This window comes from Oncorhynchus mykiss, chromosome 13 (assembly GCF_057628025.1).
Source record: "Oncorhynchus mykiss isolate SJ-2025 chromosome 13, ASM5762802v1, whole genome shotgun sequence".
NCBI classification, from domain to species: domain Eukaryota; kingdom Metazoa; phylum Chordata; class Actinopteri; order Salmoniformes; family Salmonidae; genus Oncorhynchus; species Oncorhynchus mykiss.
In genome coordinates, this window is record NC_143034.1 from 23,357,621 (window position 1) to 23,384,910 (window position 27,290).

Below are 27,290 nucleotides of genomic sequence, written 5' to 3' on the forward strand. Positions count from 1 at the left end.
TGATCAAAACTATTTGCTCAATGATCAATTTAAAGCAATGGATGAATTAAATATTACAGTAATGCGTAAATTCTAAATATGCTTAATAAAATATCAGAAAAGAACAGAAAGGTCATATACTGTACAAGGTTTTAGAAGACTGATGTTTTGAATGCCCTTTTCTTTTTTAGAAATGTCATTCTCAAGATGTCCATTCTGGGTATTCTCTGCTACTACTGGATGAAGGATGTGGCCAATACATTTTCAGTAAGTCCTTTAAAACCAAATCACATGCATGCTTTCAAATATGTTTTTGGTTGTCACTGATATGTACTGTGTGTTCATTCACCACTGTGATTCCAATCGTTTGTCTTAGTGCTGGGAGTCCATCGTAGGACAAGCCTTGTACAGACTGGTTATTATGGACTTCCTCTTCATAATGTTAGGATCCTTCTTTGGAGAGTTCTTGAGCAAGTGAGTGGCATTTTCCCATTACGTGTTCACTTAAAGCTAAAAATGCTACAGTATGCAGTAGAATTCTATACTGTAACTCATCTTTCTGTTTGGAGGGAAGGTTTCATTTGAAAAATGCTCTTCTGTAACTCCTTAGTTCTCTTCTCCACCAGTGTCATTGGGACTAAATGCATACAGAGCCTGGGAGTTCCAGAGTTTGACGTTGCCAGGAATGTCCTTGACCTGATCTATGCACAGACCCTGGCATGGTATTTCATTACACTGTACTCTACTCTACTGTACTCTACTGTACTGTACTGTACTTTACTGTACTCTACTGTACTCTACTGTACTGTACTGTACTCTACTGTACTGTACTCTACTGTACTGTACTGTACTCTACTGTACTGTACTCTACTGTACTGTGCTCTACTGTACTGTGCTCTACTGTACTCTGCTCTACTGTACTCTACTGTACTGTACTCTACTGGACTGTACTCTACTGTACTCTGCTCTACTGTACTCTACTGTACTGTACTCTACTGTACTGTGCTCTACTGTACTGTGCTCTACTGTACTCTACAGTACTGTACTCTACTGGACTGGACTGTACTGTACTGTACTGGACTGTACTGTAATCTACTCTACTCTACTATACTATACTCTACTGTACTGTACTGCACTGTACTCTACTGTACTGTACTTGACTGGACCCTACTGTACTGTACTCTACTGTACTGTACCATACTGTACTGTGTTCTAATCTACTCTACTGTACTCTACTGTACTGTGCTCTAATGTTCTCTACTCTACTCTACTGTACAGTGCTCTAATATACTCTACTCTACTGTACAGTGCTCTAATGTACTCTACTCTTCTGTACAGTGCTCTAATGTACTCTACTCTACTCTACTGCACAGTGCTCTAATGTACTCTACTCTACTGTACTGTGCTCTAATTTACTATACTCTACTGTACTCTACTGTACTGTACTGTACCGTACTGTACTGTGTTCTAATGTACTCTACTCTACTGTACTCTACTGTACTGTGCTCTAATGTTCTCTACTCTTCTGTACAGAGCTCTAATATACTCTACTCTACTGTACAGTGCTCTAATGTACTCTACTCTACTGTACAGTGCTCTAATGCACTCTACTCTACTGTACAGTGCTCAAATGTACTCTACTGTACAGTTCTCTAATGTACTCTACTCTACTGTACAGTGCTCTAATGTACTCTACTCTACTGTACTGTGCTCTAATTTACTATACTGTACTATACTCTACTGTACTGTGCTCTAATTTACTATACTCTACTGTACTGTGCTCTAATGTACTCTACTGTACTGTGCTCTAATGACCTCTACTGTACAGTACTCTACTGTAGTGGACTCTACTGTACTCTACTCTAATGTACTGCTCTAATGTACTCTACTGTACTGAACTGTGCTGTCCTCGACTCTAATCTCTGTTCATCTATAGCTCCATCTATTTTCATAGTAAACATAACACAACTGTGGATGAGATATGGTCAATTCTTATAACCATGTTTTTCTGTCTGCAGGATCGGAATCTACTTCTCTCCCCTCCTCCCAGTGATACAGATAATCAAGTTCTTCATCCTCTTCTACCTAAAGAAGGTAACCTGTTCAGTATGGTTCTTCTTCTACACTACTGATGATGCGCTCCCCAAATTTCACCAGGCTCACTGTTCATTAACTCTTGGAAGTGCTTGCACAAAGGATAGTAACATCTCATCCTGTGTTCTTGGAATCTGAATATCTGGACTTGTCCAGTGACTGCTGAGAAAGATCAGCTGACAACAGGGGAAAGTCTTTGTGGCGGCACGGAGAGACGGCTGACAGGAGGGAATAGACCCCACTGGGACAGTCATGGGGTAGCTTCCCATTTCTGTAGTTTCCCATGCTTCGCAGTATGTTGGAAACACCCGCTTTTAGCTACAGAAAGTCAACATACGAGAATACCCCTAGAGTCTGCGAGAGCGGGGGCGGAAGATGACTCATCGGCTGACAACATGGTAACGACTGGACCGGAAACGACTACGAGTAATGAGAGCACAGCACAAGAGAACACCACAGCAACTGTCACAAGTTCTGCTGCAACAGCGGGCCACAAACAGATGCAGGTATGTGTCTGTGGTTGGAGGAAAGTTACATCACACCATGGGTTGAGGATCCACCAGGGGAAGAAGGGGTGTTTGGGTAAAGAGAGACAGAGGCCTCGCATTGATTACTTTCTGCGAAAGCGATCAAATCAGTCGAATGAAGCACAGCAACTGGACGCAAACCATAGTTTGCAGTGCATCAGCACCACTGTCATGGAGGACGTAAACTCAAGCACCGAAGTAACAACTGAGGTGGAACCAACAACAGGAGTGGAACTCACCGAGCCTCCCAGACCTGCAGTCGAGAGGAGACTACCAGGGCACAGGCCGTATGTGAAGTGGCCTGGCGCCAGTGACAAGAAGTTGTGGGAAACAGTGAATACTGACCTTACCTTGACCCTCGAGAAACTTCGAGGCACAGTGGAGAAGAAGTTGGAGAGGATGGGGGACATTATCTATGAGTACGGGACAGAAAGATTTGGAGTGGAAGAGGCAAAAGGCGGGAGAAAGGTTCCAACCCCACCAGTTTCCAGGAGGCAACAAGAAATCAAGCGCCTCGTTCAAGAAAGGCGACAGCTTAAGAAACAGTGGAAGAAGGCCTCGGAAGTGGAAAAGGAGGGCATAGAGGCACTTCAGGCTGATATCAAAACCCGGTTGGCATCCCTCCGCAGAGCAGAGAACCTACGGAAACGCAGAAGGAAGAAAGAACAAACTAGAACTCGATTCTATAAAGATCCCTTCAAGTTCCTTAAAAGTCTCTTCACGAAGGAAAAAAGTGGAGCTCTAAAAACAACAAAGAAAGACCTAGAGGAGCATCTGAGAACAACAAACTTTGACTCAAAGCGACATGAACATCTGGCCATCCCATCAGATATCCCACCCATTGAACCCCCGGAACATCATATTGAGACCAGCCCTCCGACATGGAAAGAGGTGGAAAACACAGTTCGATGGACAAGAACAGCATCAGCCCCGGGGCCAAATGGAGTCCCGTACAAAGTGTATAAGAACGCACCAGACGTCCTGAGGTTCCTCTGGAGGCTTATGAGAACAGCTTGGAAAAATAAGATAATACCCAAAGTGTGGCGTAGGGCAGGCGGGGTCCTGATCCCTAAGGAGAAGGATGCAGTGAACATCAGCCAATTCCGCCCAATCTCCTTACTGAATGTCGAGGGTAAAATCTTCTTTAGGGTCATTGCCCAGAGGATGGCCGAGTACCTGCAAAGGAATGCGTACGTCGATACATCTGTACAGAAGGCAGGAATATCAGGGTTCTCTGGCTGCTTGGAACATTCCAGCATGATCTGGCACCAGATCCAAATGGCCAAGGTGGAAAAAAGGGACCTCCATGTAGTCTTTCTTGACCTCGCCAATGCATTTGGCTCTGTGCCCCATGAACTCCTGTGGTCTGCCTTCAGATTTTTCCACATACCGGACACCATCACAACCCTGGTGAAGTCGTACTTCCAGGATCTGCAGTTCTGCTTTACCACCTCAGAGTTCACCACCTCATGGCAGTGCCTGAATGTAGGTATAATGGCGGGATGTACCATTTCTCCGTTGGCATTCATAATGGCAATGGAGGTTATCATCAGATCCTCAAAATGGGTTGCTGGTGGACAGCGGGTCGACTCTGGTTTCCGCCTCCCTCCACTCAGAGCCTACATGGACGACATTACAACATTGACCACCACTGTCCCATGCACCAGGAGACTGCTCCGAAAACTCGAGGAGAACATCAGCTGGGCCCGTATGAAGATTAAACCATCCAAGTCACGCAGCATCTCGATTGTGAAGGGAGTACTCTCTGACCTGAAATTCTTCATCGGAGATGACCAAATCCCAACAGTGTCTGAGCAGCCGGTAAAAAGCCTTGGAAGGTGGTATGATGCAAGCCTGAAGGACAAAGACCAGGTGCAACAGCTGCGCAAAGACATCAGTAGTAGCCTACAGTCCATCGACAACACCCAGCTACCTGGAAAGTTAAAGGCCTGGTGTCTACAGTTTGGTCTCCTACCCCGGGTGTTGTGGCCCTTAGCAGTGTATGAGGTTCCAATCTCAACAGTGGAGAAGATGGAAAGAGGAGTCACAGGCTACTTAAAGAAGTGGCTCGGAGTTCCACGATGCCTTACCACCATAGGCCTCTATGGAGATGGTGTCCTCAAGCTGCCCCTCACCAGTCTAACAGAGGAATTCAAGTGTTCAAAAACCAGGCTCCAGATGACACTGAATGAATCTCGAGACCCAGTGGTGAGCAACAACGCGCCGACCTTGGCAACTGGGCGCAAATGGAGGCCAGGAAAAGCAGTCCAGGAGGCAACAGCAGCCCTCAGACATGCTGACATTGTGGGTCATGTTCAGCAAGGGAGAGGAGGCCTTGGGCTAACTAGCCGTGCTGCTTGGAGTAAGGCCACTGCACCAGAGCGGCGGAAGATGGTAGTGCAGGAAGTACGCCATCAGGAGGAGGCTGCAAGGTGGGCCAAGGCAGTCTCTCTTTCCAAACAGGGACAGTGGACTCGATGGGACAGTGTGGAGAAGAGGAAGATAAGCTGGAAGGATCTGTGGGCCATGGAAGCGAGGCGGTTGAGCTTCTCCATCAGAGCAACATATGACGTCCTTCCAACACCAGTTAATCTTCACCAATGGTATGGTGAAGATCCGGACTGTGCCCTCTGTTCCATGCCAGCCAACCTCAGGCACATTCTCACAGGGTGTAAAACAAGCCTCACTCAAGGACGCTACACTTGGCGTCACAACCAAGTCCTTAAAAACCTTGCGTCCGCCCTGGAGGACAAGCGAGCTGCCACCAACTCCCTACCACCCCCAGCAGCATCACACCCCTTACGGACAAACTTTGTCCGCGAAGGGGCTAAACCACCGAAGCGCGGCTCGACACCATTAGAGCGAGACCAGCTGCGCTTGGCCCGCGACTGGAAAATGCTAGCTGACATTGGCCGGCAACTTGTGTTTCCTCCGGAGATCGCGACCACCACCCTAAGACCTGACATGGTGCTCTGGTCCCGTTCACTCAAGAAGGTCTTCATCATTGAGCTCACAGTACCCTGGGAGGACTCAGTAGATGAGGCTTATGAGCGAAAGCATCTGCGCTATGCCGATCTAGCTGCCGAAGCACGGCATCATGGCTGGAACACAGAAGTCCGACCAGTGGAGGTGGGCTGCAGAGGTTTTGTGGCAACATCTACAACCAGACTGCTTAGAGACCTTGGAATTAAGGGCCAGAGCCAGCGTTCGGCAATCAAAGCTGTATCGGAGGCGGCAGAAGGCAGCAGTCAGTGGCTCTGGATGAAGAGGAAAGACCCCAGCTGGGCCCCGAAGTGAGAGGGCCAGGAGGTATGCGGTCAACAATGCTTGACTCAGGGAGGAGGATGCCCCTGCCATGCATAGTCCCATGGGATGTTGGCTATCATCAACAAGGCAACTCCTATGACTAATTGGGAATGGGACGCAAGCGTAGGATTGATCACCCTATCGCTGGCCGCCTTTGGGGAGGGTGTATAGTGTGAAAGGCCGAAACACCCTAGGAACCAAAGGTACACTACTGATGATGCGCTCCCCAAATTTCACCAGGCTCACTGTTCATTAACTCTTGGAAGTGCTTGCACAAAGGATAGTAACATCTCATCCTGTGTTCTTGGAATCATTCTACCTAAAGAAGGTAACCTGTTCAGTACGGTTCTTCTACCTAAAGAAGGTAACCTGTTCAGTATGGTTCTTCTACCTAAAGAAGGTAACCTGTTCAGTATGGTTCTTCTACCTAAAGAAGGTAACCTGTTCAGTATGGTTCTTCTACCTAAAGAAGGTAACCTGTTCAGTACGGTTCTTCTACCTAAAGAAGGTAACCTGTTCAGTACGGTTCTTCTACCTAAAGAAGGTAACCTGTTCAGTGTGGTTATTCTACCTAAAGAAGGTAACCTGTTCAGTATGGTTCTTCTACCTAAAGAAGGTAACCTGTTCAGTACGGTTCTTCTACCTAAAGAAGGTAACCTGTTCAGTACGGTTCTTCTACCTAAAGAAGGTAACCTGTTCAGTACATTTTTAGTATGGCCATGTGACCCCTGCAGGAATTGCTAGCGCAGCACTCCATCCAACTGTGCCACACAGGACCATGGCTGACTCAGGTGACAGTAAGCTGAACCTTGGTGTTGATTCTCTGCCCTAGATACCATGCCATAGCAGAATGGGCCAGGCTCGTGTTACTCTCTTCTGAAGAGGATGCTGAATGTTTCATGACAAGGTTGAATGGCATAGAATTAGCTCTATTTATAGATGGTAGCGATGGTCACTAGGATTTTCCAATACAATGATGAAACATATATGAGTGTCCTGGAAATGAAAAGAGAGATGTTTTCCCTGTGGTACATACAGGGAAATCATTACATGTTCATCAACAAAACTACGTGGAAGGTGTCTGCAATAAAGGATTTAGTTGATCAAATACAATAACATGATACCAGTTAAAGGTCCCCAAAGCACACACATCCCTGGGTCGCTTTTCAGTTCGCTGCAGCCAGCGACTGGAACAAGCTGCAACAAACACTCCGACTGGATCGTTTTATCTCCATCTCTTCATTCAAAGACTCGATCATGGACACTCTTACTGACAGTTGTGGTTGCTTTGCGTGATGTAATGTTGTCTCTACCTTCTTGCCCTTTGTGCTGTTGTTCTGTGCCCAATAATGTTCGTACCATGTTTTGTACTGCTACCATGTTGTGTTGACATGTGTTGCTGCCTTGCTTTGTTGTCTTAGGTCTCTCTTTATGTAGTGTTGTGTTGTCTCTCTTGTTGTGATGTGTGTTTTGTCCTATATTTATATATATTTTAAATGTTTAATCCCAGCCCCTTGTCCCCGCAGGAGGCCTTTTGCCTTTTGGTAGGTTGTCATTGTAAATAACAATTTGTTCTTAACTGACTTGCCTAGTTAAATAAAGGTGAAATAAAATACAAATAAATACCTCCCTGACAAATCAATAATGACTTTATTTCTGGATAATGTGCAGGTTAAATGTTACTCTCAGTTCTCCCTTATTGTCAAAGGTCATTGTTTGTTCACCTGTTCATCAAATCGTGCCATTGCCAAGACACCGTGACCAGGCTCCTCCTCTCTCTATCTCCCTCTCCAGCTCTGTAATGCCCGGTCTATACTTTGTGTCCTCCAGGTCAGCCTGACCCAGAACTGCCAGCCCCCCAGGCGAGCCGGCAGGGCGGCTCAGATGCAAACCATCTTCATCGCTATCCTCTTCTTCCCTTCCTTCGTGGGGGCTCTGTCCATGGTGGCCTACACCGTGTGGACGTAGGTGTATAAGCGGTCAGGGCAAGGCTAATCTAGGGACTTATGTTATGTTAAGGCTGTCATAGATTGTAGCTATATGGAGTGGTTCAGATTCCATCTAGTTCTGGATAAATATGGCTCGTTCAGAAGAACTGGAGTCTGTCATTAATTGATAACCAAGAGCTAAACTTGATTCAGATTTGGTTTAATTTTAGGGGCTGATATAGTCCGTGTAATCATGCTGTTTGATTAGCAGCTATTCAAAAGCATGACGCTATACTCAAACCTTCTAGTAAGAAAGTTGAAAATGTGCTGAAAGTTGGATGATTGAAAGTTGGTTGACTTTGGCTCCTTTTCTCTGACCTAAGCATTTCAAACTGCCATGTCTCCCCTGATCCCTCCCACAGTCTGCCCCCCTCAGACAAGTGTGGGCCCTTCAGGGGCCTCAACACCACCTTCAGTGCAATACAGATCTGGATGGACGATTTGAACAGGGTGGATGCGTTTCAGTGGACTGTCTGGATCTACCAGCACGTCATCAGGAGTGAGATATTCTACTTCCTGATCTCCCTCATCATCCTGTGAGTTCATCTTTGTTCATGTTGAGGTGGTTATGTTGGGTAAAAGTTGTGTTTAGGAAGGTAACAAGTAGTTTTAAAGCACAGTCTTACGGTAAAGTGACAGTTGTCTTGAAAACGTGATATAAGGCATATAAGTCATAAACTTAACTTGATCATGATTCCTAGAAATGATTGATCGTTTGAGCTGTTTGTCAAAAGATTGACTTGTACATTTTGCTAGTCACTCTTATCCATAGACTTACAGGAGCACTTAGGGGGAAGTGCCTTGCTCAAGGGCACATCGGCCGATTTTTCACCTAGTCAGCTTAGTGATTCAAACCAGCGACCTTTCGGTTACTGGCCCAATGCTCTTCACCGCTAGGCTACCTGCCTTGAAGCAGTATACCAAAGTCCTATCAAGCAACGCATTCAGCTTTTATAGCGTTGTCTACCGGATCAAGTCTTCAAATACAATCTAGTGGCACTTTATGACATTAAGTGCCTACTTTGCCCTTTCACATACTGTAATACAAACTCACTGACTGACCTCCTTTCCACAGTGTCTTCATTTACATCTTCAGGCAGATCACTCAGGGACGCCAGCTGCTTATCACTCTACTGAGACAGCAGATTGTTAATGTGAGTTCTGGTGAGCTGTCTGGTCTGACGTGTCTCGTCCATCAGAGCTGTTGTGTCCGAAGTGGTTGTGTCTACGTTATGATGTTGTTGAAGTGTTGGAATAATATATTTAGCTGATTTCATTTGAATGTGCAGTGTTGATGTTGTTCATTTGTTGTTTTTATGAATTGTATTGACTGTCTAGAACTTTCTCGCTCTCTCTTTCACTCCCTCTCTGGTTGTCTCTCTCTCGCTCTCGCTCTCGCTCTCTCTCTCTCTCTCTCTCTCTCACTCCCTTTATTAGGAAGGGAAGGACAAGGCGTTCTTGTTGGAGAAGCTACAGACCCTTCAGAAATCCAAGCAGAACAAACAGAAAAATAAAAAACAGGTGAGAGGATCAAAGAGAAATGACCTTGAGACTATCGAACTTACCCTAGAGACTATCTAACTTAACCTTGAGACTATCTAACTTAACCTTGAGACTATCTAACTTAACCTTGAGACTATCTAAACTTAACCTTGAGACTATCTAACTTAACCTTGAGACTATCTAAACTTAACCTTGAGACTATCTAACTTAACCTTGAGACTATCTAACTTACAATAAATACCTAAACTCCAATGTTATTTCAAATGTCATACTTGTCATACTCGAACTATGACCCTTTCTCTCAATCAGGTCAGGAAAAGACAGGAAAATGAATCCTCCACTGGCATGCTCCAGGCTCTGATTGCCCGACAGCGGTTGGAGCAAGAGAATGGTGACAGCAGCAGCTCTTTCGGTGTGCCTATGCCTTCCGGCCACTCAGTCTCCACGACATCGAGTGCTATGTTACAGGCCATGCTAGCCAGGCAATACGCAGAGGACCAGGATGTAGCCAGTTATCGCGGGGTGCCATTTCCTGCAGACCAAACACCTGCGCCCTCCAGTGCACTGATACAGGCCATGCAAGCCAGGCAAAGGGCGGAGTCACAGAATGAGGACGAGTTTTACCGGGCGCCAGTTCAGTCACAGAACCCAGTAAACGCGTTACCCAGTGCGATGATACAGGTGATGCAAGCCAGGCAGAGGGCGGAGTCAGAGCAGGAAGAGGACCAGTTTTACCGGGCGCCAGTTCATTCAGAACACCCAGTGTCATCAACATCCAGTGCGATGATGCAGGTCATGCAGGCCAGGCAGAGAGCAGAGGAGGAGGAGAGCGAGTTTTACCGGGCGCCTGCTTCTTCACAGCACCCAGATGCGTCAGGCACTGGTAGTGCTCTGATACAGGCCATGCTAGCCCGGCAACAGGTAGAGGAGGAGTACGGTGACAGATTCTGAGCATAACCGAGAACTGAACCGCTTGGGGGGGAAAAGATGGCGGGCACAATTGAAATGTGACCAGCTGTAGAAAGCAGAGAAATATCAGAGGAAATATCATAAGATTCTGTCTGGCATCAAGAGAGGGCAGGACCACCTCTATGTAGACTGTTTCTATTGGACCATAAAAGAGTGTAGCCAAAGGGTTGTGAAAAGATACATCTGATATATGTATTCCCTTTTGATAAAAGAACACATTGTTTTTGTACAAAAAAATATTTGAATATTAATAATATTTAATATATTTGTGTACTGTATGTATACATGATATGTGTTTAGCCTGTAAAATACTGTCAATGAATGTTGTATAAATGTAGGAATATTCTGATCCGTACTAAATTGTAAATACTATAAAATTGTATGGTACTGTATGTTGTTTTTTTTCCATGAACAGCACTGTCCTCTAGTGGTAGGGATTGAACCTGGTCTGGATGTTCATCAATGAATAGGTACTTGAGTAGATATCAAATATATACTTTGAGAATACATCCAAGTCACTTATTGTTCTCAGAGCAAAGTAAAAACGGATATAGAACATAATGAAAGAAACTACAGCAAATATTTTCTGTACAAAATGAAACACTCTTGAAGTTTGCTATGGAAGACATTTGTTTATTGAGTAATTCATTGCAGAATCCTTAATCCCTATAAGCACAAAGTACTTTAAATAGAATACACAGTCATTGGTCATAATGATACTCAAGTAACATTGGTGTCCAGTGGTCAGTTTTTGTCTTATCCGATACTGAGTGATGTGCAGTAAACAGACCACTGAGGCAACAAACAATATGTAACTTCAAAAGGAAAATAATACACATCTTACAGTGATTTCACAGATCAAAACCATTCTACTTTATGACATTTATTTACATTCATATAGTTATGCGTTATAGGCACGGTAAAATACGAGTTAAATGCAGTTTGTCACCTCCTTCCTAATTCCATATTTAGTAAGGCTAATAGCATGCAAAAACATCACATAAACAGTCCTATGATGTCTCAGGGAAATCAGAGGGCGTTCTAATACATATCTTGTTCAAAGGGGCATCCCTTTTTGAACCTACAAATGAATGATATGTACCCATGAATTCTTGAAGAATATGACATTAATGCCTCATCAGCTTAGTTCAATTGTCTGACCAAAATAGAAGCTTGTTTTACTCCAATGTTTGTGAACAAAGTAAATGTAAACAAACACCTCAAAACATGGTTAAAACTATAATGTCGATATCATGGGTATTCAGTCCTTGCATCCATAGTTCTGTCTCTGAATTTGAGAGTGATTACATTTCTCCAGCTCCGTTCCTCAGCTTTTAACTGAAACAGGGTGAAACGCTATTGATATTGGTTGCTGCTTTCCTTGTGTGTCAGATCATATAGTTGTATGATCAGTGTGTACACGGCTGTCTTTCCATGACTATCAACGCCCAAACTGGGAACAAGGGAGTGAATATCCTGGCTCAATTAAGGCAGCGATGAATTCAATCAGAACGGATTCAGTTGCTACAGAATCCCCAGAAGACCCAACACAGGTGACGGATCACAATTGGATAGCACTGACTTCATACAGTTACTTTCGACACATCCGAGTTGAAATGACGATGAAATAACATCAGCACAACCAGAAAATGGTTAAAAATGACATAACTGCGACATCATGTGAACCAGTTGTAACCAGTTTTGCCCCGCTGGGATCCCTCTCTTCAGCACTGGTCTTCCCCCAGAGTCTCTGATACGTCACTCGGGTCTAACGACGCGGCCGGTACGTGCGTCCTAATACCACTGCTATACGGCGTCTGTGTGTACACCTCCACGGTTTGGGATATGGAGCGCAGGGAGTGATCGCGGTAGTATCCCAACGCCTCCCTTGCCTGCTCCTTTCGGATGCTCTGCACGAAGGTCTTGCGTTTGTGTCGGAACTCGATGACAGTCTTGGTGTAGGAGTTGAGGGTGGTGACTGATGCACCCATGCAGCAGGTGAAGGATGCCCAGGCCATGCTGGAAAACAGGAAATGGAAAAGATGGAAGAGAGAGAAGTGAGGAAATAGGCACAACAGATAGAGGAGAGGAAAATGATGGGGACAGCGAGAGGAAAATGATGGGGACAGAGAGAGGAAAATAATGGGGACAGTGAGAGGAAAGGGATGGGGACAGAGAGAGGAAAATGATGGGGACAGAGAGAGGAAAATGATGGGGACAGAGAGAGGAAAATGATGGGGACAGTGAGAGGAAAATGATGGGGACAGAGAGAAGAAAATGATGGGGACAGCGAGAGGAAAATTATGGGGACAGCGAGAGGAAAAGGCAAGGAGGAGTCAATTGAAGGTGCAATCTGCATATTTAGGCCTGTCGCTGTTCATGGTCAGTTCATAGGGCTGCTCTTTGAATTAAAAACAAATGACAAATGGCTTTAAAACAAACATGTGGTTTAAAACAAACAAATGGCTTGAAACAAATGGCTTTAAAAGCTAAGAAACGTTAAATACCGAAGTTATCAATCACTTGACAACAGCTCAAGTAATTCAGACAAATACTACACTAGGAAATAGGATGTTTTTATGAAACACTGCATAACACTGCAAAAAACATATAATCACTTTGAGTTTGGGGATTTCTGGCATACTTTTTGTAAATATTATTATTCCCGTGTAAAAATGGAAGGGTCGTGGCTTTGCAGGATTATTGTCAATCCGTCAATCCCAACAGGGTAGGAATGTCAATCTGGGTAGATCCCAATGTAATAGGCCACTACTGTACATTAGTCTATACACTGTAGCTCCCATATTCACTCACTGCACATGTTATAATCCAGAGCTATGTCACAAGGGTTAAGATGTTCAGCCTGGAAGATTAAAAGTCTGAACATACAGTGTACATATGTCTTTGTGGGCTACACTTCACCCTTGATCCCCTTATGCAATTTCCCAATCGCATCGACCATATATATATATTGGGGCTTTGGGACACCAAAGCCTAATCCGCCCGGTAACATGAGAGCTTTGGGGTTTTCATTAGAGAAGTGTGACGCTACAAAGGGAGACGTGGGATTGTGTGTGTCTGTGTGTGTGTGTTCCCTACCAGAAGGACCATCCGTAGTCCCAGTTATAGGGCCTCCAGTCTGCAGGGCCCAGGGTGACTGTCACCTGGAACACCTGTGTGTACATCATGTGGGCCACCATACCCAGGAGCCCTGCAATACACAGATACCGGTATACAGTTAGATGTTTAGTGCACATGTAGGCACACACACACACACACACACACACACACACACACACACACACACACACACACACACACACACACACACACACACACACACACACACACACACACACACACACACACACACTAGGACTTAGTGACCGCTAAGATGACTTTTCAAAAACCCTCTCTGATAGCTGATGCTTCTACAGTGGGAGAGGCTGCAGGTTATCTCCTAGTCAAGACCTACAAAACCAGCTTCTCTCCTTGCTAAATTCGCTTTTCATTATGTTCACCACTGTGTTAGACTTGTTCAATGTCTACTAGTGGCAACAGTTGCATAGTACTGTATACTAGGGCCGGGAGTTTTCCCCAGACCAGACTCAACAGCGTTTTTTCCCCTGGTCATATGACGTAATCTATGCAATTCAACAAAAATCTAAATGTGTCATGAACAGAAAGAAATCTGGGCTCTATGGTCGCCATGGAGTTTTTCCTGGTCAGGTCATGAAGCCTGGGAGAACTCCCGGCCCTTACACATGAAACAATAGCCTGGATCCTAGATCTGTTTGTGCCGTCTTGTAGAGGTGGTTTTCAACAGTCCCTCTGTACCTGAGAGGACGGTGAAGATTGCAGCGAAGGCGTTCACTTTCAGTCCATCTATCATGTTGCTGGTGCTGGAGTGAACCAGTTCTAGACACATCAGGCTGAAACCCACTATCAACAGGACTATGTACAGCATCTCAGAGACCACCGACAGCCATAGGACACCTGCAACAGACAAAGAAAATGCATTAACAGTTGTTAGGGTATTGCAAATCAGTGAGATGATGTCGAATTTGAATCACTGATCATATTTTCATAAGGATGTGTGATGGTTGTGGAGAAAAGGGTTGATTTCTTTGATCGTGTATGCTTCACCCATCTGTTCGTTCATAAATCATAGGACTGCATTTGGCAGGTGCCTATTTGAAGGCCTGTCATGGATACTAAACGTTTTATTCCCATAAAAGTCAGTCATGTTGTTTGATGATGGTGTCCTAACTTAACCTATACTCAGGTACACATTTGTATTTTTTGCGTTTTTGGTCTCTGCCTATCTAACATCTCTTACATAATTTCTGACATCCATATTGACAACAGACCTGTTGATAACATATCTCAGGACCGACAGGCCACTCAAAACCAATTCATGTCATTTGTCTCCGACGCAAAAAGTATCAGGAATCTTCTCACACCTTCCAGAGCGTCGTCAAACTCTCACACTGTCTCGTTATGGGAGGTTGGAGTCAGACATCTCTTCCTACCTCGCCAGTCTGCTATTAATCCTTCTTGACACTTCATTGCAGGAAGTGAACATTGGCTGGTGCCAGTATTTCCCCCGAGACGCTGTCAATGGGATAGGACGGAGGGTCAGGGGCGGTGGCGGGGATGGGGTTGAGGGAGGAATGTCCCAAGACTGAGACAGTGTCTTGTATCGTAATGGAATTTTAGAACAAGGTTTGGTGGTACTTAACTTTGGAGACAGTATTAACCCTGTACAGCCTTCTGTCTAACTATTCTTGTGAGTAGAGTGTAGTAAGTGTTGTACTTATTGCTACGGTAGTAAATAAAGCAGGCTATATGAACTACAGTACAATCCATGTAGTTTTTCTGTTTTGTTTCAATTGAGTTGTTTAGCAGACACTTTCTAGGGGAGACACATTATGACTCGCGGAAGTATGAGAGCTTCTATCTTGTTTTGATTGGTTGTCATTCTGCATTATTTGCGCATGGATCATTTCACAGCTGTTATCATAACCTTCTCCTTTGACAGAGTGGGGTGTGACCATAGCAACCCCACATCCTGTGTCCCTGACAACACAGGGGATGATGCCAAGGTTGTTTGAGAACATAAGCCACAGTACGTCTGGAATAGGGAGTTTATAATACCTCCAGTACATCAAGGCTGATATAGTCAACAAATCAATCAGCTATTGTGATCTCAAAGTTCAGGTTTAATGAATATGGAAAAGGTATACCAGAGATACAGAACAAGTTGTAAGAACTAGACCAAAGCCTATAGATAGACAATCCGATATAAAAGCATTTACTGTAGTCTCACAGGAGAACTTTCTCAAGAATTTTCATTAACAACAATCAGTAGAAGCACGTGGGTGGATTTTTCATTTCGAAGCTCAATTAAACCTATTCTGCCTTCCTTCATTTATAATATATGAACAAAGAAAGTTACACCAATCCTATTGCTCCATGCATTACATCAATCTGCAACATTGGTAGCAGCTAAATACTTCATATTGTTTTTAAAAAATCTGCACTGTATCATATCCAAAATCAGACATAATTAAAGTTCATCAAATTTTATGTGGTACGTTCATATTTAATTTACACGAAGGGAAAAAAATATTGAGTCATAATATAATTTCCTCAATTGGAGCAACAAAGGCAAGCAAAGTAACTAAATATCAGAAGGCAGTTCAAACTTGATGCAGCCACTGCACCCTGCAAACATCCCCTCTATGGTGGCGTCATGACAGCCACTGTACCCTGCAAACATCCCCTCTATGGTGGTGTCATGACAGCCACTGTACCCTGCAAACATCCCCTCTACGGGGGTGTCATGACAGCCACTGTACCCTGCAAACATCCCCTCTATGGTGGCGTCATGGCAGCCACTGTACCCTGCAAACATCCCCTCTATGGTGGCGTCATGACAGCCACTGTACCCTGCAAACATCTCCTCTATGGTGGTGTCATGACAGCCACTGTACCCTGCAAACATCTCCTCTATGGTGGTGTCATGACAGCCACTGTACCCTGCAAACATCTCCTCTATGGTGGTGTCATGACAGCCACTGTACCCTGCAAACAACTCCTCTATGGTGGTGTCATGACAGCCACTGCACCCTGCAAACATCCCCTCTATGGTGGTGTCATGACAGCCACTGCACCCTGCAAACATCCCCTATATGGTGGTGTCATGACAGCCACTGCACCCTGCAAACATCTCCTCTATGGTGGTGTCATGACAGCCACTGTACCCTGCAAACATCTTCTCTATGGTGGTGTCATGACAGCCACTGTACCCTGCAAACATCTCCTCTATGGTGGTGTCATGACAGCCACTGCATCCTGCAAACATCTCCTGTATGGTGGTGTCATGACAGCTACTGCATCCTGCAAACATCTCCTCTATGGTGGTGTCATGACAGCCACTGCACCCTGCAAACATCTCCTCTATGGTGGTGTCATGACAGCCACTGTACCCTGCAAACATCTCCTGTATGGTGGTGTCATGACAGCCACTGCACCCTGCAAACATCCCCTGTATGGTGGTGTCATGACAGCCACTGCACCCTGCAAACATCCCCTATATGGTGGTGTCATGACAGCCACTGCACCCTGCAAACATCCCCTATATGGTGGTGTCATGACAGCCACTGTACCCTGCAAACATCTTCTCTATGGTGGTGTCATGACAGCCACTGTACCCTGCAAACATCTCCTCTATGGTGGTGTCATGACAGCCACTGCATCCTAAAAAAACATCTCCTGTATGGTGGTGTCATGACAGCTACTGCTTCCTGCAAACATCTCCTCTATGGTGGTGCCATGACAGCCACTGCACCCTGCAAACATCCCCTCTATGGTGGTGTCATGACAGCCACTGCACCCTGCAAACATCCCCTCTATGGTGGTGTCATGACAGCCACTGCACCCTGCAAACATCCCCTCTATGGTGGTGTCATGACAGCCACTGCACCCTGCAAACATCCCCTGTATGGTGGTGTCATGACAGCCACTGTACCCTGCAAACATCCCCTGTATGGTGGTGTCATGACAGTTATAACATTTGAACAGCTAAAGATGACATTTGAGTGCAAGATGGCAGTTGAGACAGGATGCAGACCCCTTCATACTGCAAGAGTACAGCTCAACATCCTTTTATACTTTATGCAACCCTGTAGACCAGGGGTCTTCAATCTTTTTTTTGTCCAGGGACCCCCTCCCAGGCAAACCGGCGACCCAGGGACCCCCATCATACGTTAGCAAAACATGTGCTGTCTTGTCTCTTATCATTAGGGGAATGATAATGGCAAGGAGAAGTAAAAAAAAAAAATATGAATAGATTTGGTAGATAGTCAAAATAATGAAAAACTAAGAGCTGTTTAGCTGGTTAAACAAAGGCTAGCCATGTGTTGGCAAAGGTGAATGTCCAAGTCAAGAAAGCTTACCATCAGCACTTGCTGCACTGGTATCCTTTTCAGAAGCCTATGTCAGATACTCCAGTGACTGTAATTAGCTCCAAGGAGTGTAATTTGCTCAAATACTAGGAGTTGACAAATAAAGTAGATATTCTCTTCTTTTCTACTATAGGCATGTAATTGAAAATGTGTTTATTATATTGTTGCTAGCTATAGTCATAAAAATATCCTCGTCCCCAGGGGTGGATTGGCCATCTGGCATTTTTGCCAAATGCCAGATGGGCTGGTCCATTTTTTGCCTAGTGGGTCAAGTGGGTCTGTTTTTTTTTCTTTTCACAAAATGATTATTATCTAATAATGGGGGCCTGAAAATGGGCCGGTGTGTTAGAAATGCCAGGGCCAAGTTCTGGTCCCAGTCTGCCCCTGCTCTCCCTCTACAAGTAATCTTCCTGGTACGGGTGATGTACAGCTCTATAGCAGATGTGTTTACCTCCTGACGTATGCAGTGATCACTCACCTCTCTCCGAAGCCGGAGCCAGATCGATAAAGCTCCTGCATTTCTCACCTGGAACGAATGGAGAAAATGGAGTTTCACATCAAGCTGTAATACCTTGCATGGGTTCTTCAGGGCCACAATTCACTCAGAGTATCCTGTCTATACGACTTTATTTTCGTAATTTGGGGAAGTTCAAAAGTTCAAGAAGAGAAACATTGCGTGCTTGGCATAGAAAAAGGGAAAAGCCCATAAGTGAAATAAGTCAAATAGAATTAAAGTTCGCTGGATTCTAGCCACAAGTCATTCAGAGTATCTATTAGCCTACTTGATAGTAACGTATAATCTATTTTAGGTGAGGTTCAACAGTTCAAGAAGAGACACACTGCGAGCTTGGCATACAGTAGAGATTAAATAGCAGCTTCAAGGCACACACAAGTCATTCAGATGATTTAGTCTACTTGATTGTACCCACTGGACAAGAACTAGCTGAATCAGTGTTGTTCCCACGCAATTTCAACAACAAAATATAAATGCGATGAAGTCATTTCAACAACAAAACATCTATGTGGAAAACTGATTGGATTTGCAGAAAGTCATCAATGTAAGGGAATTTCAACTTTGACCCTAAATCCAATGTCATGGTGAAATGTTTTGTTAATCTCACAGGGAATTCACAATAGCTGACAACTCAACCAAATGTCAATCAAAACTAGACTTTGAAATGACATCAGTGCCCTGTGGGCTGTTCAAAAGAAGAAATGCCATTGTGTGCTTAGCATGAGCAAAGCCAAGAGCCAAAACTGCAAATCAAGAGGTCAGAAACAAGCAAAAGATCATGAGAGAGTCACAATGAAATTTACTCCTGAGGTGTTGCTGACCTTTTGCCCCCTCCACAACCACTGTGATTATTATTATTTGACCCTGCTGGTCATTTATGAACATTTGAACATCTTGGCCATGTTCTGTTATAATCTCCACCCGGGCACAGCCAGAAGAGGACTGGCCACCCCTCATAGCCTGGTTCCTCTCTAGGTTTCTTCCTAGGTTCCTGCCTTTCTAGGGAGCTTTTCCTCGCCACCGTGCTTCTACATCTGCATTGCTTGCTGTTGGGGGTTTTAGGCTGGGTTTCTGTACAGCACTATGTGACATCAGCTGATGTAAAAAGGGCTTTATAAATACATTTGATTGATTACCTATCTAGTCTAATGCATCGGTAGAAGCTATTCTAGGGGACATGTGGGTGGTTGAAAGTTCAACCATTGCGTCCTTTGCATGAGAAAAGGCACAGCGTGGTCAAGTACCAACAGCCGGAGGTCACAGAGGTCAACGACTTGACCATCCCCACAGAGATTCCAGTTCAATCCTTCCCAAATGACATCCTTCTAGCACTTCTTCTTCCTGGACATTACTGGGACCTTCAGGGACCCCCTAAGACCTTATGTCCCTTGATCAAGACGTGATAACATGATGCACTTTTTCCTCCCTCCTTTCCTCCCCTCTTCCAGGGGTGATTTATTCTTTCCGTCCGCTGTCGCTTGTAGCAGCCCGCTGCAGCTGCTGGATTTGTCGTAAATCTAAAGCTTAATCAGGTATCAGGAAGATGGTGACAGCTGTTTAGAGGAAAAACTCATCAAGGGCCGTTATGTAATCCTTATTAGTCAACTCAACTGTGTGTGTGTGTGTGTGTGTGTGTGTGTGTTTTGTGTGTGTGTGTGTGTGTGTGTGTGTGTGTGTGTGCGTGCGTGCGTGCGTGCGTGCGCGTGCGTGTGTGTGTGTGTGCACGCCTGTGTTTTTGTACAGTCCCAGACCCAGGCCTGACGAGACAACACGTTCCCAGTATTTATTCTCGAATAAAATGTGACACTTTATTTCTGTTCTTAATGTCTCTTTAATATTCCATCACCAGACCAGGTCTACTGTCTCCAACCAGAGGCTCTGATCCTGATGTCACCACTGTTGGAGAACCTGGAAGTCAAGACCGATGTTTAGAGATGGGAAAGCTGCCATTTCCCCTCTTTTAAAGGTGGGAATGTTGCAAAATGCTCTTGATTGAGTCAGACTCAGTGTAACTAATCTAGCTATATAATCTCCAGAGACACCTTCGACTTAATGGTGTTGTCATTAACATGGTAACCACGCTTACGCGGGCACGTCATCGGATCCAGCTGTTGCACTTCCACCTTGTGCATTTGTTTAGACTCAGGAGTAAAGCTGTGTGACGATTTTACTTCTTGTTACAGACATTCACAGTACCCTATAGACCTGTATGGAGAGAGACTGCTACTGTAGACTATTAGTACCCTACAGACCTGTAGGGAGAGAGACTGCTACTGTAGACTATTAGTACCCTATAGACCTGTATGGAGAGAGACTGCTACTGTAGACAATTAATACCCTATAGACATGTATGGAGAGAGACTGCTACTGTAGACTATTAGTACCCTATAGACATGTATGGAGAGAGACTGCTACTGTAGACTATTAGTACCCTATAGACCTGTATGGAGAGAGACTGCTACTGTAGACTATTAGTACCCTATAGACATGTATGGAGAGAGACTGCAACTGTAGACTATTAGTACCCTATAGACCTGTATGGAGAGAGACTGCTACTGTAGACTATTAGTACCCTATAGACCTGTATGGAGAGAGACTGCTACTGTAGACTATTAGTACCCTATAGACCTGTATGGAGAGAGACTGCTACTGTAGACTATTAGTACCCTATAGACATGTAGGGAGAGAGACTGCTACTGTAGACTATTAGTACCCTATAGACCTGTAGGGAGAGAGACTGCTACTGTAGACTATTAGTACCCTACATACCTGTATGGAGAGAGACTGCTACCGTAGACAATTAGTATCCTATAGACCTGTAGAGAGAAAGACTGCTAGGGTAGACTATTAGTACCCTATAGACCTGTAGGGAGAGAGACTGCTACTGTAGATTACTAGTACCCTATAGACCTGTAAGAAGAGAGACTGCTACTGTAGACTATTAGTACCCTATAGACCTGTAAGAAGAGAGACTGCTAGGGTAGATTACTAGTACCCTATAGACCTGTATGGAGAGAGACTGCTAGGGTAGATTACTAGTACCCTATAGACCTGTAAGAAGAGAGACTGCTAGGGTAGATTACTAGTACCCTATAGACCTGTAAGAAGAGAGACTTCTAGGGTAGATTACTAGTACCCTATAGACCTGTAAGAAGAGAGACTGCTGGGGTAGATTACTAGTACCCTATAGACCTGTAAGAATAGAGACTGCTACTGTAGACTATTAATACCCTATAGACCTGTAAGAATAGAGACTGCTGGGGTAGATTATTAGTACCCTATAGACCTTTAGGAATAGAGACTGCTAGGGTAGATTATTAGTACCCTATAGACCTGTAAGAAGAGAGACTGCTAGGGTAGATTATTGGTACCCTACAGACCTGTAGGGAGAGAGACTGCTACTGTAGACTATTAGTACCCTATAGACCTGTATGGAGAGAGACTGCTACTGTAGACAATTAATACCCTATAGACATGTATGGAGAGAGACTGCTACTGTAGACTATTAGTACCCTATAGACCTGTATGGAGAGAGACTGCTACTGTAGACTATTAGTACCCTATAGACATGTATGGAGAGAGACTGCAACTGTAGACTATTAGTACCCTATAGACCTGTATGGAGAGAGACTGCTACTGTAGACTATTAGTACCCTATAGACCTGTATGGAGAGAGACTGCTACTGTAGACTATTAGTACCCTATAGACATGTATGGAGAGAGACTGCTACTGTAGACTATTAGTACCCTATAGACCTGTATGGAGAGAGACTGCTACTGTAGACTATTAGTACCCTATAGACCTGTATGGAGAGAGACTGCTACTGTAGACTATTAGTACCCTATAGACATGTAGGGAGAGAGACTTCTACTGTAGACTATTAGTACCCTATAGACCTGTAGGGAGAGAGACTGCTACTGTAGACTATTAGTACCCTATATACCTGTATGGAGAGAGACTGCTACTGTAGACAATTAGTACCCTATAGACCTGTAGGGAGAAAGACTGCTAGGGTAGACTATTAGTACCCTATAGAACTGTAGGGGGAGAGACTGCTACTGTAGATTACTAGTACCCTATAGACCTGTAAGAAGAGAGACTGCTACTGTAGACTATTAGTACCCTATAGACCTGTAAGAAGAGAGACTGCTAGGGTAGATTACTAGTACCCTATAGACCTGTATGGAGAGAGACTGCTAGGGTAGATTACTAGTACCCTATAGACCTGTAAGAAGAGAGACTGCTAGGGTAGATTACTAGTACCCTATAGACCTGTAAGAAGAGAGACTTCTAGGGTAGATTACTAGTACCCTATAGACCTGTAAGAAGAGAGACTGCTGGGGTAGATTACTAGTACCCTATAGACCTGTAAGAATAGAGACTGCTACTGTAGACTATTAATACCCTATAGACCTGTAAGAATAGAGACTGCTAGGGTAGATTATTACTACCCTATAGACCTTTAAGAATAGAGACTGCTAGGGTAGATTATTAGTACCCTATAGACCTGTAAGAAGAGAGACTGCTGGGGTAGATTATTAGTACCCTACAGACCTGTAGGGAGAGAGACTGCTACTGTAGACTATTAGTACCCTATAGACCTGTATGGAGAGAGACTGCTACTGTAGACAATTAATACCCTATAGACATGTATGGAGAGAGACTGCTACTGTAGACTATTAGTACCCTATAGACCTGTATGGAGAGAGACTGCTACTGTAGACTATTAGTACCCTATAGACATGTATGGAGAGAGACTGCAACTGTAGACTATTAGTACCCTATAGACCTGTATGGAGAGAGACTGCTACTGTAGACTATTAGTACCCTATAGACCTGTATGGAGAGAGACTGCTACTGTAGACTATTAGTACCCTATAGACCTGTATGGAGAGAGACTGCTACTGTAGACTATTAGTACCCTATAGACATGTATGGAGAGAGACTGCTACTGTAGACTATTAGTACCCTATAGACCTGTATGGAGAGAGACTGCTACTGTAGACTATTAGTACCCTATAGACCTGTATGGAGAGAGACTGCTACTGTAGACTATTAGTACCCTATAGACATGTAGGGAGAGAGACTGCTACTGTAGACTATTAGTACCCTATAGACCTGTAGGGAGAGAGACTGCTACTGTAGACTATTAGTACCCTATATACCTGTATGGAGAGAGACTGCTACTGTAGACAATTAGTACCCTATAGACCTGTAGGGAGAAAGACTGCTAGGGTAGACTATTAGTACCCTATAGACCTGTAGGGAGAGAGACTGCTACTTTAGACTATTAGTACCCTATAGACCTGTAAGAAGAGAGACTGCTAGGGTAGATTACTAGTACCCTATAGACCTGTATGGAGATAGACTGCTAGGGTAGATTACTAGTACCCTATAAACCTGTAAGAAGAGAGACTGCTAGGGTAGATTACTAGTACCCTATAGACCTGTAAGAAGAGAGACTTCTAGGGTAGATTACTAGTACCCTATAGACCTGTAAGAATAGAGACTGCTACTGTAGACTATTAATACCCTATAGACCTGTAAGAATAGAGACTGCTAGGGTAGATTATTAGTACCCTATAGACCTTTAAGAATAGAGACTGCTAGGGTAGATTATTAGTACCCTATAGACCTGTAAGAAGAGAGACTGCTAGGGTAGATTATTAGTACCCTATAGACCTGTAAGAAGAGAAATGCTAAGGTAGATTACTAGTACCCTATAGACCTGTAAGAAGAGAGACTGCTAGGGTAGATTATTAGTACCCTATAAACCTGTAAGAAGAGAGACTGCTAGGGTAGATTATTAGTACCCTATAGACCTGTAAGAAGAGAGACTGCTAGGGTAGATTATTAGTACCCTATAGACCTGTAAGAAGAGAAATGCTAGGGTAGATTATTAGTACCCTATAAACCTGTAAGAAGAGAGACTGCTAGGGTAGATTATTAGTACCCTATAGACCTGTAAGAAGAGAGACTGCTAGGGTAGATTACTAGTACCCTATAGACCTGTAAGAAGAGAAATGCTAGGGTAGATTATTAGTACCCTATAGACCTGTAAGAAGAGAAATGCTAAGGTAAAGTACGAGCAGAGCCAGTAGGGACCCTTTCTAAAAGCACTAAGCTCATGTCCTCTAAACTTCTTACCAAGGGTTCACTGTACCGTAACTCGAAACTCCCATCCTATGTTCCAATGATTCTAATGCCGGGATGAACTGCTCTTTAGGCTATCCAATACTTCATGCCAGAGAAGACAACTCGTTATTCAAGATGCCATTTTTGACAAATGGCATCTGCCTACATAAACTGGGGGTGATTACCCTAAAAAACTCATAACTTTGTAAATATCCTTAGCTTGCAGTTTTAGATAATATGTATGTATATGTCCCATCTGGAGACTGACGCTTAGTTACTATGGTGACACAAGATGATGACACATGAGAATGGCTCTCATAATGACACAACCAAGGAATTATAGCAAGGACTGCAGAGTTTAATAGCTGCAATTGTACATAACTCTCTGTGTGTGTGTGTGTGTGTGTGTGTGTGTGTGTGTGTGTGTGTGTGTGTGTGTGTAACAATCCTTTATAGACCCTTGTCTATCTCTGAATGTATAGAGTGTTCTTTTTGAATGGCAAGAATGCCTACTTAGAAACCGGTATTGATTGAATAGTTTGAACACACACACACACACACACACACACACACACACACACACACACACACCTGCAAACCTCCTTCCTGTAAATATCCATATAATTTTAGCCTTTACACTCCAGAGACCTCACTATAATTAATTGACAACAAGACCGGACAACAAAAAAACAAGACCGGTCATTAACAACAAAACCTCATCACCTCACCTTCATCATGGATATTCTCTGCACAGGAGAACCAGATCCCGGTGTGGAACTGTCTGAATAGGAACCGGTCGTCCCCCGTTTCCCAACTGTACACCACTACTTTGGGGTCCGTCTCGTTCACTCCATAATCGATGCAGTTGTGCGTGCGAAGTTTAGTGCACTTCGGCTTGGGGACGCGCTGCGTGCCGACGCACCAGTATGTTGTGATGAAAGCAGTTATTGAGAAAAATAGTGCTAAAAGATTCATACTAACGGACAGCAGTGCCCTGCACTTGCGAGTGGTCTTCATTGTCCAAAGATATCTGCACTTATTAGATAACTCACCCACTCACCATCCATCCAATATGAATCAAAACAGGTAATGAAAAACTGGTCAAACTCCACCGAAAATAAGCTTCAACTGATGTGCAACATGTCGGCAATAAAATACATAATTTGGCACTCCAACCCGTTGAATTGAAATGACTCTCCCTACCCGATTTGAGGGACGGCAAAATCTGAGTTTGAATTCAGCTTCAATCCACCATTATCATCTGTTCGAGTCGTTAGCCATTAGATCATTTTCACACGAAGTGCCCTGAAATGACCCTCATCCGTTCGCTGAAGGATTGTCACGTCAAAAGATTTGAAGAGCTTGTTCACACAAATCTGTGGGATTTGTATCGGTGATGCTCGCCTTCAATCTGTGATGAGCTGCTCTCTCTCTCTCTCTCTCTCTCTCCCTCTCTCTTTCCCTCTCTCAGAGATGAGATTACAGTTTATTGATATTTAATTTTGTGTGAGCAATAATCAAACCATAGCATCAGACTGGGAATAGGATCAATGATATTTCTTATATTTCAGAACAGTAATTGGACTGTTTGACTGAGCCTGTCTGGGGTGGAGTGCCAGATGGGTAGGATTAGCACTTTTGGGACTATTCCATTGGCAATGACAAAATGATCAAGTCTAAACAACATACAAGACAAGCCTATCATAAAGACTATGTAGATAGCCATTGTTCAGTGTTACCATTAAGACGTCAACTAGTTAAGTGTTGCCATAAAGTCCATCTATAATGTTCTGCAAGGAGGGCTCTGTTCTAATTGAAGGGCCACGTCGACAGCAACTGGGTAATCACTCAAACGTCTCACTCGATCTCCCTCTCCCCTCTGACAGTGTAAAAGCCAACACACCATCACAGCTTATTGTGAAATAGACACAAATTACTTATTGGACACGAAAAAGTCCACTGTGTGTATTACATGATTTTCTTTCGTCATAATGCATCCTCCTTCCTTTTTTCGTGTGCCTGTCACAAATGTCCAATAAGCTATTTGTTTTCCCAATAATCTGGGATACTGGGTTTGGTAGAGGCGGTGGCACAGCGGCTCTTCTCATTACTACGCTTGAGAGACAGCACGCTCACATGAGACTCTGATTGGATAAGCTACAACAGAAAGCCAGGATACTTCACCCAAAATGTGTGTGTGTATGACGTTGGTGGGACACAACAGTTCTTCTGATACATGTGTGATCATGAAGCATCCCCACTGAGGACAGAGGGAGATATCTTGATTGCAGTACTCATGGGGCATTATTTCAACATTTCAAAGGGCTTAGCTTGGTATTATAGACTCTTTACAGTAGTTGTAACAGACAGACAAATAGAAGGAAACGTGGATTGGGGTTAGGGTGGAGTACACAGGAGGCTGCTGAGGGGAGGACAGCTCATAATGGCTGAAAGAGCAAATGGAATGGCATCAAACACCTGGAAACCATGTGTTTAATATATTTGATACTATTCCACTCCAGCCTATACCATAAGCCCGTCCTCCCCACTTAAGGTGCCACCAGCCTCCTGTGGTGGAGTAAATGTTTAGACAGTCAGTGACAGGTTTGTACACAGCCTATATTTAGTAGGCACTCAAAGAACTCGTCATTCTTTCCATCCCATCAGTGACCCTACTCCCCTTGTATAGGAGGCAGCTGGACTCAACTGGGCCATTGTTGTATAACCCATATTCCATACATTATGCTTAGTTAACATGTCTTGGGCATACGTTGAAATGGAACTTGTATTGGCCAATTGTATGTG

At 44.1% G+C, this 27,290-nt stretch overlaps 2 protein-coding genes across 3 annotated transcripts in view; one reads left to right on the plus strand and one right to left on the minus strand.

Annotated features, from left to right (window-relative positions):
• The window catches only part of LOC110485738 (transmembrane channel-like protein 5), a 30,848-nt gene extending 20,105 nt beyond the window's left edge, over window positions 1–10,743 (plus strand). For both annotated transcript variants that reach the window (XM_021556891.3, XM_021556892.3), the window contains exons 13-21: window positions 171–246; window positions 356–453; window positions 606–701; window positions 1,998–2,073; window positions 7,737–7,870; window positions 8,257–8,430; window positions 8,970–9,048; window positions 9,332–9,415; window positions 9,707–10,743. In XM_021556891.3, coding sequence (XP_021412566.3) covers window positions 171–246; window positions 356–453; window positions 606–701; window positions 1,998–2,073; window positions 7,737–7,870; window positions 8,257–8,430; window positions 8,970–9,048; window positions 9,332–9,415; window positions 9,707–10,348 — 1,459 coding nt within the window. In that variant the 3' untranslated portion in view covers window positions 10,349–10,743. The remainder of the gene's footprint in view (window positions 1–170; window positions 247–355; window positions 454–605; window positions 702–1,997; window positions 2,074–7,736; window positions 7,871–8,256; window positions 8,431–8,969; window positions 9,049–9,331; window positions 9,416–9,706) is intronic.
• A 229-nt stretch (window positions 10,744–10,972) lies between these two features.
• On the minus strand, window positions 10,973–25,520 carry LOC110487289 (germ cell-specific gene 1-like protein). The gene is made up of 5 exons (XM_036940396.2): window positions 25,214–25,520; window positions 18,314–18,361; window positions 14,204–14,362; window positions 13,466–13,577; window positions 10,973–12,385 (listed from the first exon to the last, which is right to left on the minus strand). The coding sequence occupies exons 1-5, from the start codon at window positions 25,500–25,502 to the stop codon at window positions 12,091–12,093; spliced, it is 903 nt and encodes a 300-aa protein (XP_036796291.2). The 5' UTR covers window positions 25,503–25,520; the 3' UTR covers window positions 10,973–12,090.
• Window positions 25,521–27,290: the final 1,770 nt, after the last annotated feature.

Bases quoted from the DNA above. Each gene is read 5' to 3' on its own strand.
- LOC110487289 (XM_036940396.2), bottom strand. From the start codon at position 25,502: ATGAAGACCACTCGCAAGTGCAGGGCACTGCTGTCCGTTAGTATGAAT. The intron at 18,362-25,213 runs GTGAGGTGATGA...CATTCGTTCCAG, and splicing joins AGAGAATATCCATGATGAAG to GTGAGAAATGCAGGAGCTTT. The intron at 13,578-14,203 runs GTACAGAGGGAC...TGTGTATTGCAG, and splicing joins AATCTTCACCGTCCTCTCAG to GGCTCCTGGGTATGGTGGCC.